Source organism: Carica papaya, chromosome 1 (genome assembly GCF_054855325.1).
Source record: "Carica papaya isolate Zhongbai chromosome 1, ASM5485532v1, whole genome shotgun sequence".
Taxonomy (NCBI): Eukaryota; Viridiplantae; Streptophyta; class Magnoliopsida; order Brassicales; family Caricaceae; genus Carica; species Carica papaya.
In genome coordinates, this window is record NC_142309.1 from 17,194,788 (window position 1) to 17,214,676 (window position 19,889).

The 19,889-nt window shown below is 36.5% G+C and overlaps 1 protein-coding gene across 1 annotated transcript; it reads right to left on the minus strand.

Annotated features, from left to right (window-relative positions):
• Positions 1-213: 213 nt before the first annotated feature.
• Positions 214-19,853, minus strand: CDPK2 (calcium-dependent protein kinase 2). Its single transcript, XM_088221198.1, has 7 exons — positions 19,140-19,853; positions 12,409-12,552; positions 4,623-4,775; positions 4,377-4,492; positions 1,990-2,157; positions 1,678-1,902; positions 214-647 (listed from the first exon to the last, which is right to left on the minus strand). Exons 1-7 carry the CDS (start codon positions 19,687-19,689, stop codon positions 504-506), a joined length of 1,500 nt encoding a protein of 499 aa, XP_088077324.1. The 5' UTR covers positions 19,690-19,853; the 3' UTR covers positions 214-503.
• Between the last annotated feature and the right edge of the window lie 36 nt (positions 19,854-19,889).

Consider the following 19,889-nt stretch of genomic DNA (forward strand, 5'->3'; position numbering starts at 1 on the left):
ATGTGAACACAAGAAAAAGAGAATAATTTACAATTGCACTTTATTATAATTCAGTCTATGCAATTTTTGCGATGATTTAGGCATTCATAATAAATACCAAAATCCAGAAAAATGAAATTATCATTAGAAAAAGAGAGACAACATTAAATTATAATAAGACCAAACTGCAACAGGTGAAGCTGTAATTTACTCAAAAGTTATGAAGCAAATTAATTGGCATAGAAAGGAAAGTGAAACTCCTACATTTAAAAGTTTAACTGTTCTCTGTATGATTTACATTGAGCCTACTACAGGTTTAATTAAACCCATCAAGGACAGATACAATCATATGTCAAAACATTATCAAGTATAGTTAAGCTGTAATAAAGCATCATTATCTTTCCTAAGAAGGGTAGAAATGTTCCCACTAAAACACAAAGGCTCTTGATCATGAAATCAAACTGTTGCTATTTCTTTCTCCCTATCAACCGAATGTTTCTTTATTAAACTATACAAGACTGATTTCAGTTGGTCTCTGGCTCTGAATTATTAACTCCCAAGGCATCAGCTAGATTGAAGTTCAAGTTGTTTCTCATTGTTCTGCTCCTTCCAACTCCATCACCCTTTCTCATCATTGCCGTAAACTCTGAATAATCTATTCGCCCATCCTGCATATATAATATAAGCCGCATAATCCAAGTCATCAATTAATAAAATTAATCTTAAGCTGAAGCCTACATACACTACCTGCAGAGTCTGTTGAAAATAGGTGGTGTGCGAGTTGGACTCTGAGAGAGAGAGAGGGAGAGAGAGAGAGAGAGAGAGAGAGAGAGAGAGAGAGAGAGGAAGATAGAGAGTGCCATCATGTAATGTAACAAGCAACACTGAATCATAAGCCCAGATTACCATTAAAAGAATTCCGTCTTGCCAAAGATAGATGTCCCAAAGAACATCCTTAGCCTACACATTTTTCGAAAATACCCTTCACCTTATTTGGGAAAGATATTTGGTGCGCCAATCAAGCTTCAAGGAATTAATTTTCAGTTCTTTACAACCTAGCTAGGAAGACACATTCTTGGTTGGCAAAATGCTCGAGGCTCAATGGTAAAAGACTTTCGGATATAAGGTTTGGATGACAATGATTGGGAAGAGGATTCAGTGCTCAGTTTCTTTCTGCTCTTTCATAGAGAAATACCAGGTATGAGGAGAGGGACAAGGCTGACATGAGTGGTTCTAAGAGGAGTTTAGATGAAATTCCAAAATAATTTTGGCCACAAAAAAACTATACTCTGTAGAGTTGCTTGTTCCGGTAGAAAGCTGCTTTGCAACTTAAAACTAGACAATTTTATGAAGATAGGGAAATTTTTGGTTTGTTGATGCTTCTTTTGTGAAAAGAAGCAAAATCTCCGTTCCATTTACTCCTTTTCTCTCTTCATTTCATTGTAGTCTGATCTGAGCCTTCTAGTTATTCAGTTTGAGTTCTTTTGCCTACTTATGCAAAGTCCTGTAGTTTCAATTTAGATGCCACACTTTATAGACATCTAATTATAAACTATTACACTTACAGGACCGCAAGCAAAAAGATAAGGAGAAGTATGATGATGCAGATGATACGGTAATGATTATGAATATAAAATTGCACCAAACAGAAAAGTTTAAATTACTTAACATGAGAACCTTGACATTCAATAGACTTACATTGTCTTGATCAATCTCTTTGATCATGTCATCCAAACGAACATCACCTAGGCCAAACTCTTTGCAAGCCTGTTGAAGCTCATCTACGGTGATGTAACCACTACCATCTTTGTCAAAAAAGGAGAAGGCCGCAATTAAATTCTCCTCTCTCTCCATCTTATTCAAGTGCAAAGTAGCAGCAAGAAATTCACCATAGTCTATTGTCCCATTGTTATCTATATCAGCCTGCCAGAGTTTACAATACAAGATGTTTCTATTGTTATCCAACTTAGATGAATGACAAAGATAGACACAGCTCAGTCAGATATTTACTGCTTCCATTAGGGTCTTGATATCTGATTCCATCAGTTCAGAGCCCACTCTTTTCAAACCAGCTTTAAGTTCCTCAAATGTTATTGTCCCGCTACCATCTGTATCAATCATTTTAAACAGTTCTTTTAAACCACCAATTTCTTCTTCTGAAAGTCTTTCAGCTATGACCTGAAACAGAATTTCTCCAACTTGAAAACTGGACCATTTTCATAATAAAATTGGAAAAGCAAACACATAACAGAGCTTTACATATGAGATAACATATGAGATATCAAGTCAGTCCAAAATGTAACATAAAATATAGCCATTTCCTTTTCCTGCCAAGAACACAGAGCTATTTCCTTTATAGATGTGATTATTGCCTCTGGAAAGGAAAAGATAATTTTGATTACTGCAGAATTATGAGACTCCCCTTTCTCTGTCCAATTCCCCCTTTACTTGGGTTTCTGGCTCTTAATTTTGACTCATACACCTTTTACTTGGCAGTTGATTTGTTTCAACTACAAAGAAATTTAGACCCTCCCAAGTAAAAAGGACTCCACGAAAGGATTTGGATCATTTGACACATAAAGATTAGAAATCTCAAATTGTGAGAACTAATAGTTTAGCCCTAAAAATGATCACCTCTACCTCAGCCTTATCAATCTGCTACATCAGAAAGCATATAACATACTGTAAATCAAGAATTTAGTGTCTGCTTGGTACAAAAAACATTTTTTAAAAATAAAATGCATAACAAGTATATTAAATCCACAGTACCAGCCATAAACAAAAATATTTAGAGATTAATTAGTATATCTCTAACTTTCCCAAAATTCTCCAACCTGCAAATATCATGTCTCAATATCAAAGAACCAAAGAAATGCAACCTTCTATCCTTAATTTTAGTCATCTCCCCTTCTATACATTCAAAAACTCTACTATTTCTCTCTTTCCAAATCAATCAAAATATAGTCAATAGAATAAGATTTACAAATTTTATTCCCTTAAAAATTCCCTCCCACGCTGAAGTCTCTTCCCTCACCGACCCCGCAATAATCCAATTTATCCTCAACAAGCTGTAGACCATTGTCCAAAGGTTATATACCACGGCCCCATAGAAGAATATGGTTACAAGAGTACAAAAACACATTTCTTTTATTTTTTATTTTTTTATTCATCTGTTTCTACATTGTTTTTCATGAAAGTAATTAAAACTTGCACATTTATGAAATAGTCAAAGGACAGATGAAAGTAACACTTGTATTAATCCATTATTTTCTCTATTGTAACTAGCATATTTAGTTTTTTGAATTGTATAGAAATAAGTTTCTCATATGTGTTTTTATTAAAAAGAAAAAAAATAAGGATTATTAGAAAAAGAAAAAAAAAAGATGGAAGTATATCAATGGAAGATAAGAGATCTCCAAAGGAAGAAAAGGAAAGAAGGGAGAGAAACAAAAAGCAAATCAAAACTCAATCCAATCTCTTTAAAAAATAGCCAAAGAAGTTGAGCCTTAGCCCAAAGAGACATCAAAAGTCATTATATCTCACAGTAGTCGAGAAAGTAGTTAGATGGACTTTAAAAACTACTGATGCATTTCTCTCCAATACCAACACTCACAACCATGTAAAAAAGGCCCCTGTCCAAAAACTCAAGGCATTCTACCATCCTCATTCTTCCAAAAACCACAAAGATGGAAAGGGATGCATTTAACAGATCGAGGACAAACTAATCCTTACATAATTATCAAATAAACTGCCCAATGACTGTAAAGTTCGCTGCATATTATGGTGTATGATATGCTAACAGGCTTTGAAAAGAGCATGAAACTTCATGTCTCCATAAAAACACACATCAAATTAAAGAAACAAAGACATATGCAACTGAGGAAAACCTATATATCTTCCAAATCCATTTCCCAGGCTTCTTTCTATTAAAATAAATTAGACTCATATTAGGAAGCACTTAACTCCAACTGATGATAGGACTAGTAGTAAATTAGCTCATGAAAAGATTATGGCACTATTAAAATCATGTACTTTGTAATACTAGGTTGTTTTAAATGTGTTTAGAAGTTAGGAGATGCATGATTAGACATGACTGCCAGTAAACATGTATCGACTTCCATATACAAAGCCAGTGGAACTGACTTATAGATCACATGATTCTGTCATGTTAGGTAGATTAAACCATGCAAAAGTATGCATGATCCCTTATATCAAATAGCAAAAATGACTATTGACAACATGATATTTTTTGTTTATTCTGCCTTTTCTATCAGCTTGGCTCATTTTGAAAGAACATGCATTCCATTGGCCTCCATTTTGTAGACCAGCATCATCATCCTCCTAGAACATGCATCTGCATAAGTGAATAGAATAAAGGAATGTAAAAAAAAACATACACGCAATGCCATCTTTTTAAGTTTATTCATTGCTGAGAACTGCTTCAGGCGTGACAATACAGCAGAATCCAGAGGTTTGTCTGGTGCAACTCTATCATCCACAATCCATGGGTGACCTAGTACACAAACGGATTCCATCGTTATAACTTAGACTAACCAAGAATCGCAAATGAAAAAATCATTATTCTTGCACAATGTTGCTACAAGAAGACCAGAATACTTTGTGTCAAAGTACAAAAGACCCACATAACACTTCATGAGCAGTAAGTCTTTTCTTGGGGTCCCTCTCAAGCATCTTCCTGATCAAATCTTTCGCACTTTCGGATATACTTGGCCATGGGTCAGATTCAAAGTCTAGTTTTCCTTGTAAAATCTGTCTGAAGATTCCTGATTCAGTTTCTGCAAGTTGAGGGAATAGATAAATACTCTTCTGTGTAAAAAAAAAAAGAAGAAAAACAGATGCAGCATGACAATGAGCTAATTGGAAGATTCTTAAATAAGTTTGTAGCACTCATGCATCTACACCGTTCTTAGACTATATACATTGTTTAGAATGTTGTATTGGCTTTAGGAGATATTGTGTTTGATTATGATTTAGATCTTTTTAATAATTTACCTTTTTCTTATTATCTTGACATTTTTTATTTATAAAAAAATAGAAATATTAGTAGAGAGAAAAGTGAAGAACAAAAGAACAAGAGAACCTCCTAATTTTTTTTAATAAAGAAAAAAAGAAAATATAGACATTAGTATAAAATTGCAGCACAATATGTTTGCAAAATAGTTAAAAGAGCTATCCCCATATGAGTCTCCAACCAAAAAGATGCAAGAAAAGGTCACTCTAAAGCAAAGAAGCTGAGGATGTGGAGAATGGTGTTCACAAAGCTTTGCATTTCTCTCTAATAACAATATTGTCAGAAAACCCCTCAGGGTTTATTACAGAAAGAAGCGCAAGAAGGAAAATAAACACACCAAAGGGTAAATTTGGGAAAACCTAGAACCAGCTGGAGTTAGGGTTGACTAACCCTAACAGGATTCATCTCATCCCACAGCCGATGCCTTTGTCATCCACAATTCATCAAGCATCCGACGCCGTTCTCATCATCATCACGTGATTCTGGCTGCACGATTCTAGCAAGCATGATTCCGCCATGAAAACCATTTTTATTTATTGTATTTAGGCCTATAAATATGCCCTCTTCCATCAATTGGAATCATTGAAATAAAAAATCAATAAAGTTCCTCTCTTAAACCTTCTTCGACTTCTCTATTTTCTTCATCTTCTTTATTATTTTTCAAAAATCAGAGCCATGTCTAAAGTTTCTGACAAGATAGTATCAAAGCTAGAACCGGCTGAATTCTACACCAGTGTCACCACCTGAACACGATCGAAGGGGAAGGCTCTGATGATCGAACTAGAAAATCCCGAAATACTCACTGTGAAAGAAGTCGATCTAAAACTATCGGCGTTCACAGACAAATCACGCCAACAGTTTAACGTGATACTAGAGCTGCTCCAAGGCGGAACCACTGATCGAACCGAAGGAAATTCGGCGCGACAGGAAGCCAAGACCCATGCAGGCAAGGTCTCCTATCTCCCCCGTATGGCACGAGCTCAAATCTAAGTAAACAAGGGTTAGGATTACCCTTTTTAACCGACTCAGTCTCTCCGAACCAAAACCTAACCGGCTGAAGAAATAGATTGGCCCGAACCAGTTTGACCTGACCGGTCTAGCACCGACCTGAAGCGGGCTGACTAGAAATTGGCCAATAGAACTTTTGGATCGCACTGGACCATGCACAACCATGAACCAAACTCGTCTGATCCACATTTACACACTCCCTAAGGTGGAAATTCCCCTTTTTGGAGGAGACCCTCGTGGATAGGTTTGGCATTGTAAAAAATAGTTTATAGTCCACCGCACCCCCAATGAGTAAAAAATAGAGATTGCATCCCTATATTTGGGAGAAGTTGTCAACGTATGGTATCGTGGATGGCTAGCTAAATTTGGCACCCTACACTAGGAATATTTTTTGAAAGAACTCTGTCGACCATTTGGAGGACCCTCCCAGAAGGACTTCATAGAAGAGTTCACCAAATTATACCAAATAGGTACCGTTCTCGATTATGTAGAACTATTTAAATACTTACTTTCTCTTATGGATGCTGATAACCTAACAGAGATTTTTCATATTCACTTTTATCAGTGGCCTCAGGCCACAACTATCACCCATGATAAGGATTCTCAAACCGCAAAAGCTCAACCAAGTATTCGAACAAGCCTTATGACAAGAACAATCAGTAATAAAGTTTCGAAATCCCTATCTTCACAGTTATGATGCTCCATTATCATAAAAAGATCGATATCATGATAGACCTTCCAAGAGCATGGAGAAGGGACCATAACTTAAAAGATCAACAACTTATTACAAATATAGAGATGAGTATTTCCTAGAGCACCAATACTCCAACAAAGCAATAATGGCAGTAGAGAAGATCATGACCGAAGAGATCCCAAAGAACAAAGTCTTACAAGGAGCTAAAGAGATTGACGACGACCTTACTGGCACTCTGTCTCTAAAAGCAATAGAAAGGGTCATCACAAGAAGCACCTTGAAGATAAGAGGGACATTATCAGGGTAAGATGTGTTGGTCCCATTAGATAGTAGAAGCTCACATTCCTTGCTAGACAACGAAGCTTCTACATGGGTCAAAAATCAGGTGGTCAGCAATAAACCACTGGCAGTTATGGTGGCTAACAGACAAAAATGTCTAGCCACCTTTAATGTCCAGAGGTGACATGGACTATGCAAGGCTACAAGTTCACCTACAATTTCTACATTATTTCACTGGGAGATTATAACATGATACTAAGAGTCGATTGGATGAGGTAATTTGACCCAGTTGTATTTGAGTTTATCCACATAACGGTAAGATTTAATTATGAAAACTTACAATTTCCGGATTATTTCATTGAGAGATTATGACATGATACTAAGAGTCAATTGGATGAAGTAATTTGACCCAGTTGTATTTGAGTTTATCCACATAAGGGTAAGATTTAATTATGAAAACTTACAGATATCATTGCAAGGATGTGGCTTCCATGAAGCATCCAAGGCAAGAGAAACAAAGGCGAAACAAGCGGTCAAACAAAAGCAAGCAGTCGAAAATGAAAAAATATTCCTAATAATGAAAGTTCCAGAAGAGGTACCAACTCCAAAGATACCCAATCTAGCACTAGAACCGCTACTTACACAGTATCAAGATGTCTTTTGGGAACCCCACGGGTTGCCTTCACTCAGAGCCTTCGACCACATCATTATCTTGTCCCAACATAATGCCACGTGAATATTCGACCCTACAGGTATTCATTCCATCAAAAAAATGAGATATAAAAACAAATACAACAAATCTTGAATGACTCATTAATAGGACCCAGTGGTAGTCCCTTCTCTTCACTAGTATTGCTCGTTAAAAGAAAGATGACACATGAAAATTTAATGTGGATTACAGAGAACTCAAATCTCTGACCATAAAAAACAAGTTTTCCATACCCATTATTGATGATCTTATTAATGAATTGTATGGAGCAAATATTTTCTTTAAAATTGATCTCTAAACAAAATATCATCAAATCAGGGTAAAGAAACAGACATCCACAAAACGACCTTCAGAACACACCAGGACCACTTTGAATTCAGAATGATGTCTTTCAGCCTAACTATCGCCCCAGTTATCTTTCAGGCCCTCATGAATCACGTCTTCAAGGTTTTTCTCCAAAAGTTTGTACTAGTCTTCTTTAATGACGTATTGATCTACTGTACTACTGTACTACTAAGCATGAGCATCGATTTAGAAGAAGTTCTAAACACACTCTAAGATAACAAGTTGTATACAAAACAATCAAAGTGTTGCTTCTTTCAAACCGAGATGGAGTATCTTGGGCATATTATCTCTGGTCGAATGGTAGAAACAGACCCGCGAAAGATCGAAACCATGGTCAAGTGGCCTACTCCCCAGATGATTAAGGCCCTTAAAGGTTTTCTGAACTAAACAAGATATTATCGCAAGTTTATACAAAATTGCGAACTCATAACCCAACCATTCACCAATTTGTTAAAAACCGGTGCTTTTGAATGGAATGCATAAGCATATCAGGCCTTCTAGTCATTAAAGGCAATCATAACTTCCAGTCCAGTCCTATGACTGCCCAAATTTGGATATCATTTTACTATCGAGACAGATGCAAGCAACAAAAGTATTGAAGTAGTCCTGATGTAAGAAAATCAACTCATAGCCTTCATAAGCAAGACTTTTAGCCCTAAGAATCAGACTAAATCAGTATACGAAAAAGAACTTATGGCGGTTCTCTATGCGGTAAGACAATGTGGCACTATTTAGAAGGAACCTTCTTCATCATTAGAATCGATCAGAGCAACCTAAAGTACTTGTTAGATCAAAGGGTATCCTCCATGGTACAACAAAAGGGGATTTTCAAGCTGTTGGACCTAAATTACATGATCTAGTACAAGCAAGGGTCATCCAATAAAGTAGTTGATGCTCTTTCAAGAAGAGACTCCCACGACTCTAAAACAAAAGTCTTATACACCCTCTCCATGTTCATGCCTGCCTAGATGTTGGAAGTAAGCGATAGTTATACCAACGATCCCTTCACCAAACAACCGCTATTAGAACTAATGGTCTCCCCTAATAACAAACCCCCTTTCTCCCTACAACAAGGCATAATAAAATACAAAGGTAGATTACACACAGGAGATAAAGAGGAACTTTGCAATCAATTGCTTTGCCAATGCCATAATTCCAGAATAAGAGGTCACTCTAGAGCTAGAGTCACTTATGAGAGGGTCAAACAACACTTCTATTAGTCCAATATGAAGACGCATATTTTACAGTTGGTCTAACAATGCGACATTTGTCAACGCTGCAAAATAGAGCGAGTTCCCACACCCGGGCTACTACAACCACTGCCAGTTCCACTACATGTTTGGACACACATATCCACGGACTTTATTGAACAGTTGCCCAAACTAGAAGGTAAGGATATTATATTAGCAGTAGTAGACCACTTCACCAAGTATAGACATTTCGTTCCCCTGCGACACCTTTTTACTGCAATCTGAGTAGTGCGAAGTTACATGGAGACGATACACAAGCTGCAAGGAATTCTACAAGTAATAGTGACTAATCGAGATAAAAAATTTATTAGTTTATTTTAGAAGATCTAATGAAGGCAATAGGGACAAATTTACTCTTCAGTTCTGCATACCTCCCCCAAACCAATGGACAAACAGAAAAGCTCAATCAGTGTCTAGAAATGTCCATATGATGCATGACTACCAACAACCGAAGACTTGGACCAAATGGTTAGCCGCAGTTGAATGGTGAAATAACACTTCGTACCATACAAGTTTCAAGACGACACCTTTTCAAGCACTCTGCAGGTATCCACCTCCACATTTCTCTGATTCCATAGAATTCTACTCTACATTACCCTCAGTAGAGATGTTCCTAGCAAAAAGAGAAGAGACCAACAAGACCATACGTCAATAGCTACTATAGGCACAATCCAGAACCAAGCAATACGCAGATAATCCTCAAAGTGAGAGAAGTTTCAAAGTATGCTTGGATACTGCTCAAACTACAACCTTTCAAACAAGGGACATTCAAGAAGGAACGAGGCTCTAAATTATCACTCTGATACTACGGACCATTCTAAGTCTCTCAGAAAATTGGGAAGGTAGCATACAAGCTCTAGCTACCTAAAGAATCAAGTATTCACCCGTTTTTCATGTGTCTCAACTCAAGAAATGCATCCCCAACACATAGGAAATCCAACAAAACTTGTCCCCACAGCCACATAAGACTTCTTCAGTATGCAACCAAAGAAGATCTTACAACGGAGAACCATATTATGAGGTAATCAACCACTAGATCAAGTTCTTATCCGTTGGGAAGGAGATCAAACCGAAGAACAGACATGGGAAAATTACAAATATTTATAATACCAATTCCCACACCTCAACCTTGAGGACGAGTTTACTGCTCAAGGGGAGGGTGGGTATTGTCAGGAAACCCCTCAAGATTTGTTATAGAAAGAAGGGCAATAACGGAAATATGCACACCGAGGGGCAAAATGGGGAAAACCCAAAACCAATTGGGATCAGCATTGACCAAACCTAATCAGATTCATCTCACCCTGCAGCCAAAGCCTCTACCATCCATCCCGCACCCAATGTTGCGCTCATCATCATCATGTGATTTCGACCACACGATTCCAGCAAGCATGATTCCGTCATGAAGACTGTTTTTATTTATTGTATTTAAGCCTATAAAAATGTCATCTTCCATCAGTTGTAATCATCGAAGTCAAGAATCAATAAAGTACCTATGTTTTCCTCTCTTCAACCTTCTTCGTCTTCTCTATCTTCTTCCTCTTCTTCTTCATTATTCTTCACAGATCAGAGCCATGTCTAAGGTTTCTGACAAATATCCACATTCTGCAACCTTTACAGCATTCTGCTTCCTTCTTGGAAACCACAGCCAGAGTCCACAGGTGGGAGGGATACGATGTGACCTGGAAATATCAAACAACCTAGCCTAAAGCCCACAGACGACATCATAACACAAAAACAGGTGATATGGATCTCAGCCTTGTGGTAACAAATTAAAACAATCTAGTGATAGAGCATAGTTTACCCTGAGTGCATGAAGCAGACCATTATCATTCAGCCTGTTAACATCAGTAGTTGCCATGGATTGTTTTCTTTTTTGAAATAAAGTAGTTGCTATGGATTGTTAGAGCATAGTTTAACGTGCGTGCATGAAGCAGACCATCATCATTCAGCCTGTTAACATCAGTAGTTGCTAACAATACCTTTATCTTAGGATGAGCATTCACCATACAAAAGGTGCTGGTTAAAGCGACATTTTGACTTGTAGGATGCAGAATAAGATAGAAAATAAGGATTTGCAAGTGTAGACACCAGGAGAATTTAACATCGACAATATGATCGGGTCTCAACAAAATATTAAAGGGCTCAATAAGTTTATGCAAAGAAACTAGGTCTAAATTTTGGTGAACATGGATTATTCAAAAAGAAACAGTTGTGAACATGGAAGTTTCTGAATATGAACAACTTTCAACTGATGTAATCATCAGATTAAACAATGAATTGGAAATAAGGGTGTTGCGATGAAGGGGAATGTCCTAGAGATGCAATAATGACTAGCCAAGGGAAGATTTCCAGCTTGAGTGTCTTTGCCAAAGAAAAACAATGAGAACCAGCAGTCACCCTCAAATGAAGAAGGAGAGTGAAGAATCTACAGAGAAAACACAACAACAAAAAAGAGCATAGAGATATAGTCAAATATTCCAAACTACAGAAAATAGAACAAGAGAGAGTAAGCTAGACAAAGAGCCTCAGAAAGATATTTTAGCTAAATCGTTCTCAATCCCGACCTAGTCTAATAACTTTCTTGGATAAGAACAAATTACAACCAAATAAGATCAATATCAAAGCAACAAGAAATGGATTAAAAGGTTTCTAAATCCTGATTGGGAAATAACTGAAATGGTCTCTTGTCCTTAAATCTTCAACTTTTCTGATAATTGAGGAGGGGGTGAGGTGGCTGGCCAACATTTGAACTCAAGATTTTTAACCATGATATGAGTGACTAATTTACCATCAGCAAACATTTGGCAGAATTGTCGCCCAACTCTGTGATTTCACACTAATCAAACAGAAAATCTCCGAAAACTAACTACTCTTTTCGAATCAAACATAGAACCTCCTGATACAAATTATATTTTTCTCAGCAGCCTAAATAATCTATAATCTATAATCTATAAATAATATAAGATACTAATATTACATGACCATTGCAGAAAGAGTTAAAAATTATCCAATTTACCATATTTTCATTTGGCATTATGAACACAAAGAAGATACAAATTGTCAGTAAAGCATCTGCAAGTTTATGACTACAGAAACTTTTCACAATTAATACCTGCCCAAAACGGAGGAACACCACTTAACAAGATGTAAAGGATAACCCCGGCACTCCACACATCTACTTGAGGTCCATAGCATTTGCGCAAAACCTCAGGTGCAACATAATAGGGACTTCCAACAACATCAGAAAGATATTGTCCTGGAAAAGACCAAATGAAAAAAAGCAATTAACAATTAGGTTTGAAATAAACAGAAAACTAGTGCAAAAGCCATAAAAGATGGATAAACACGCTCCGCTTCATGTTTGTGAGAAGTTCAAGGAAACCTCAAAAATGAATAAAAGGTCCACATAAGGCAAGAGAATTACAAGCTAAGAGAGTAGGACCAAATGATACTGAAATTGTGCCATTCAACACTTAACAAAGATTTTTTCTCATACACTTGATTCAAAATTTGAGTAGATGTTTAGATTTCATTATGACATTAGAATTTGATTTTTTATCCATATGAAACAGATAATGTAGGCTCAGTTTTTTATCCTGTAAAGGGTTAAGAAAGAAAAAATACTGAATAATTCTTATATATTTAATGAAATGAAAGTTGGGATATATATGTACATGAATTCATATATGATAACCAACATAAATTATCCTAATTATTTTTTTCTTAATTACGGTTACATATTTAGAAAGATAATCATATTATTATGTATAGGGAATATTCTATAATATTCTAATACTTCCCCTCAAGTTGGAGTATAAATATTAATCATACTCAGTTTGTTTCGAAAATACCTAATTCGCATTCCATTCAGAGGTTTTGTGAATATATCACTAAGTTATTCTCTTGTTTTCATATAACCAGTACATATAAAGTTTTCTTAAATATTCTCTCGAATGAAGTAACAATTAATCTCAATATGTTTAGTTCTCTCATTATACACAGAATTTGAGGCAATATGAAGGATAGTCTGATTATCGCACCAGAGTTTTGCAGGAAATGTGGATTTCAAGTCCACTTCATCTAATAGATGATGTATCTATAAGATTTCGCATGTAAACTGTGTCACAACTCAATACTCGAACTCTGCGTTTGAGCGAGATACAACTAATTATTTTTTATTTTTTCATGATATGAGATTCCCACCAACAAAAATACAATAACTCGTAGTAAACCTCCTATCAATTTTAGATCCATTCCAATCAGCATTTATAAAACATCCAATGTAAGTATATCCATAATTTCTAAATATTATGCCAAGTCCCGAGACACCTTTTAAGTAACACAACATTTTTTTCAAAATCTCCCAATGTTTGACTGTAGGTGCCAATATAAACTATCTAACAACACTGACAGGATATGTTACATCTAAACGAGTCACAGTGAATTAATTCAATTTCTCAACTAGTCGTCTATATTTTTCTGGATCATCCAGGGTATCGTCATCATGTTTTGTAAGACGTATATTTGGTATCATTGATGTATTGTACGGCTTAACTCCCAGCTTTCCTGTTTCTGCAAGTAGATCAAATACATATTTTCTCTGAGATAACAGAATCCATTCCTTATTTCTTATTATTTCGACCCCCAAAAAGTATTTTAATTGTCCTAAATCTTTGCTATTAAACTTGGTATGCAAGAATAACTTGAGAGAGGATATTCTTATACAGTCATCTCTTATAATCACAATATCATCCACATAAACAACAAGAAGTATAATATCAACTGTTGAAGGTGTATAAAAGATTAAATGATCACACTTACTCTTCTTCAATCCGAACTCACATACTACCTCACTAAACTTGTCAAACTATGTACAGGAACTCTTTTTCAGACCATACAAAGATTACTTCAAATGACAAATTTTTTCGTACTCCTTCTGAGCAACAAACTTAAGTGATTGCTACATATACACTTTTTCTAAGAGATCACCATGAAAAAATGCATTTTTAATATGCGGTTGGTGTAAGAGCCAATCTCGGGAGGCTGCAATAGATATGAATAAACGGACAGAGTTAAACTTGGCCACTGGAGAGAATGTATCAGAATTGTCTATACGTCTAAGTATAGTCTTTCGTTACTAGTCAAGCTTTAACTCTTACCACAGAGTCATCTGGCTTCACTTTGATTGCAAATACTCATTTGCACCTACAACCTTTTTTCCTTTCAGTAAATCTACCCGATTTCAAGTATAATTATTATCAAGATCATTTATCTCCTCAAGCATAGCATTACGCCAACAGGGTGATTCAAAGCCTCCTTAACTGCCTTGAGTATAGAAGTTGAATCTATATAAGTAATTAAAGCACTTGATGAGGGAGACAGATGGTTATATAATATAAAATTAGGAATGGGATAAGTTGGTGTAGGGATGGTACACTGACATTTACCTTTACGAAGACCAATCGGAAGATCAAGGTCCTGTGAGGCAGAATTACATGATGACGAATCTAGTGCAGGATATGTATCAGTTTGTTGTCTTCTGGAATAAACATGGACAATTGGCGATACTACTTACGCCAGAGGCACACGAACACTATCACCAACTTGCTCAAGTGGAGCTTGGCATATCATCTAGATGAACACTTTTATCTGTTTGCTCAGTAAAGGCACCTGTTGTAAAACTATAGATGAGCCACTCGTCGTCCACCTCCTAACTTGTAAACTTAGACGATGAGAAGAATAACGATATATTTCCTGAAAAAACTAAATTAGTTGATACCAAGTACTTATTGAGATCCGGAGAGTAGCACCTGTATCCTTTCTGAAGATGAAAATATCTCAAAAATACACACTTCAAGGTCTTTGAGTCCAATTTTGTCACAGTAAGTCACACATATCGAACATAACAGGTATTACCAAATATCTTAAACTGCACCGGAAACAAAGACTTGTTAAGAAAAAGAAAACTATAAGGAACATTCCCATCAAGCACTGTAGATGTCATACGATTAATCAATAAACAAGTTGTAGAAACGGGGTTAGCCCAGAATTGTTTAGAGACTTGTGTTTGAAACAAGAGGGTTCGAGCTATCTCAAGAAAATGCTTATTTTTTCTCTCAACGACCCAATTTTGAGATGGTGTATCAACACACGAGAATTGGTGAAAGATCCTATGTTGTGTCATATAGTTCTGAAATGAATCTGACATATATTGTTTAGCATTATCACTCCTCAATACATACATAGAAACATTGAATTGTGTCTTGACTTCAACACAGAAAGTACAAAAGTGAAAAAAATACTTCTGAACGCTTATTCATAAAATATATCCAAATTCTTCGAGAAAAATCATCCTCAAAAGTAACGAAATACTTGAACCCAATTTTGGACAAAATAGGACAAGAGCTCTAAACAGAACTAAATCAAAGCCAGACTCAGCTCGTCTATTGACCTTGGACCTGATGGACTACGATGATACTTTACAAACTGACATGACTCACAATCCAATGAAAGTATATCATGAAACTGAGAACATAACTTATTCAATACAGGTAGAGATGGATGTCCCAATTGGCAATGTCCTTCGAATTGAGAGATAATAGTAGAGCAGGTAACTGATCGAGGTACCCAAGTATCAAAAATGTAAAGACTACCTCATATATTTCTTTTACCAATAGTCTGATTCGTCATAAGTTCTAGAATAACACAGTAATCAGGAAAAAATATAATACAACAATTCAAATTTTTAGTAAACTTACTTACAGATATCAGATTGAAGGCAAGTATAGGTAGAGTTAATATAGATGACAGAGTAATAAATTACATTGATTTTGTAGTCTTCGAACCCACAATATTAAACGTCGACCCATCAGCAATAGTTACAAAAAAATGTGCTTTGTGTGGTCGAAAATTAGAAAAATATTAAGATTGTCTGTCATGTGATCTGTAACACTAAAATCAATCACTCATCTGTTTGAGAAGAAGACAAGACATTTTTCTTTTGATTCAGTAAGAGAATAAAATTTATTTAAAGATTCCCGATACTAAGTGAATTTAGTATACTGATCAGCTAAAATCATAACAGTTTTCTCAACGGACGAGTTAGCAGTAGCAGTAATAATATTAGCGATCTGTGTCCTACGATTAAGATTTTGCAATTTCTTACAATATCGTTTGTTATGCTCTTCTTCACGGCAGCAATAGCAAACAATATTATCATCCATTTCAATCTAGAAATTAAAAATATGTCACTCAGAATACTCAAAACTCAACAGTCAAAGATACCCAGAAAGCATTGTAAATATATCAGAAAATATGATAAAACAGAATATCTCTTCACACACGGCTGTCAACAATCCTACCAAAACTATTCTATCAACCACCGGAGCTCACGTGCCACCGCACGCGCTGCTGCTGGAGTTCACTCACTGCCATTGGAATGCCACGTGCCACCGTCGAAAATCACCTGAATGCCTCCTTTTAGCCAGAAATCATCACAAACCCCACCGGACAACCAAAATCCTGAAGGGGCTCGCGAAAACACCTCGAATCGCACCGAAAAACTCCAAAAAACTTGTTGTCGTGCGATCTACTCCGCTGCGACTTTTTTCCACTCCGACCTTCTGGTTTCTTGCTCAAAATAGGCCGGTCGAGCATCTCTTCAGGTCCTAACCTCGTGTCGAACTTGATCTGCACGCGAACCAGCCTTTCTCTAGTTCATCCAACACGTGAGGACTCAAAACCGCCGGAAAAATGGCTTCCTCCACCTCTTCTACGTGCACCACCGTGCCAACCGTGATCTGTACTGGTCCAAGAATGGTGGTCAACCCCTAAAAAAACTAATCCTAACCCTAATCCCAACCCTAACCCTAATCCTAACTCTATCTCTGATACCATATAAAAAGTTAAGAAAGAAAAAATACTAAATAATTCTTATGTCTTTATTGAAATAAAAGTTGAGATATATATACATGTAAACGGATTCATATATGGTAACCAACATAAATTACCTTAATTATTTTCTTCCTAATTACGGTTATATATTTGTAAAGATAATCATATTATTATGTATAAGCAATATTCTATAATATTCTAATATATCCAAAATGATGAAATAAAGTACTCTATCTCACTCCATTATGATGACGCCACCTGCAAAGTCACTAGAACCTAACTTTGCTTGTTAAAGTCATAATTTGCCATCTTCACTCATTGTAGCAAGATTTCACATTCAATTCTTGTTGTTGCCAAATAAGCAGTTTGGAAAACCAGTTGAATGGACAACTAAATTTAAAACATTGGAGATGAAGATCTAACTCCAGAACAGCATGAAACTTCAAACAAAGGGGAAAGAAAGGGATGCAAAAAATTAACCAGACCTAAACCCCAAATCAAGCTTCAATGATTCCCAGCTCCTAACAAAGATGATGCAAACAAAGCCATTCAATCAAACAAGACAAGTGGATGGATCAACAACAAAATTGAAACCACTACATTTCGGAAAACCATGAAATGATCTCCCAATATCAAAAACGATACATGGAAGAAGCCTCACTAGTGATAATTTAAAGAAAGAGTCAAGATTTGGTTTTAATGGATGCTCATAGAGGGCAGGTGAGAGTCCAAATCATTTTTTGCTGTGTTAACCTTTAGTTTCTCACTTGGGTGTGTTGCACTTAAGTTCCTTGTCTTGAGTTGGGTGATGGCTGAACTAGTAGCGGGCAAGACTTGCGCTTGGCAGGGTATCCAAAGCGGTAAGATAAAAGAAGCTTATCTCTCTCATTCCTTTAGCTATGCTGCTGGTTATTTCGAAGAAATTTAATCATAGAGCCTTTGATGACAGTTATTATTCTTTTGATAGAGTTAGGAACTTTTGGTTTTAGAACTTATACTTATTTGTTTAAAGATCATCCTCTTTTGTATGATGAGGACGGACCTCAGGAAGCTTATAGACATTTTAACGTATTTGAAATTTTCCTTCTGTTTACAGGTGACATCCCCTGGGTGCCTTGTCAATAATATTGCTTTCCTTTTTGTCTCAAAAAATATATATATTGATACATAACTAAACATATTAGTCAAGACTCGAGAAATTTAAAGCCTAATCTATAAGGAGTTCCATTAACAATGGGACTACAGAAATGGATTTACTGTTGCATTGAATTGTTCTCAACTTCAAGAAAAAAGAAAATCATGCTCTTAAAATAAAAAGGCGTAACAGATGATCGGAACAAAAGATAGAAGAAAATAAAACACAAACATCAAGACTCAAGAGAACATTAGAATTAGAAAAAAATAAAAAAGTATTAAAATGTAAGTCCAAAATTTGTAGACTTCCGGGATTTAGAAGTGGAACAATCACTGGAAGAAATTACAAGATAAAAAACCAGAAATCAAGGCAATGAAATCAAGAAACAAAAATGCATGAGCCAAGTGCTATCCTAATCAACGAGAAGCAGAAGATTGTTTCACCAATTACCAATATTGCAACAACAGAAGAAAACCAATTTATAAACCTAAAAGTGCAGGAGACATTGCGTTTCAGATGATCACTCTAATTATTTAGAATCACTTGCCAAAAAATCAAGCAGTACAAAGAGTCAACCCGATAAACCTTCAAAACTCACAATTAAGAAAATCAATCTAAGAAGAGCCCCTAAAAGTGAGAAATGAAAACCGCCAATTTCCTTACCACTAACGAGAAAGAGAACAAAACGAACATTATGCAAGAAATCCATTTTAAACAAAAGTACAAGATTTTGCATCATGGATCTTCTCAAATCAACTAGACAAATTAAAAACATCATTACAGAAACGACCGAAAATGAAAATGCAACAACTAACCTGGCTTGTAGAATACAGACAGACCAAAATCGGTGGCCTTGAGCTTGGCGTCTTCATCCGGGGTGTCAAACAAGAAATTCTCAGGCTTGAGATCTCTATGCATGACCCCAAGAGAATGACAAGCCTCAACAACGCCAACAATGGTCTTGATCAATTTCACAGCCTCTCTCTCACTGTAATGCCCCTTGGCGACAATCCTGTCAAAAAGCTCACCACCGGCGCAGAGCTCCATGACCAGGTGCACGAACACAGAATCCTCGTAGGTGCCCTTGATCTGCACGACATTGGGGTGCTCGGAAAGGTGGTGCATGATCTGAATCTCCCTCCACACGTCCTCGTAATCCTCGCGGCAAACGAGCTTGCGCTTGGGAATGGACTTGCAGGCGTATTGGGCATTGGTAAGCTTGTGGGTACATAGATACGTGGTGCCGAATTGACCCTGACCCAATTTCTTGCCGAGGAGATAATGGTCTCGCAATCTCGGGGTCTGGTACGGAAGAACTGAATTGGCGGGTTTCGAGGAATGAGAACCCGTGGTTTGCTTCTTCATGGCAAAATCTCAGCTGGGATCGATCTGTAAGTGAAATGGATTTCTTTTTCCTCTTTGTTTTTACTCTATACCTCTTCTTCGCGAGCTTGGGTGGCTGAAGGATTAAGGAAGGGAGAAAGAAAGGGGGGATATTTCTGGTTTCGCAAAAGGTAGATGATGATTGATGATGTATTTTTAGGAAGGGAAAATGAAGGGCCCTG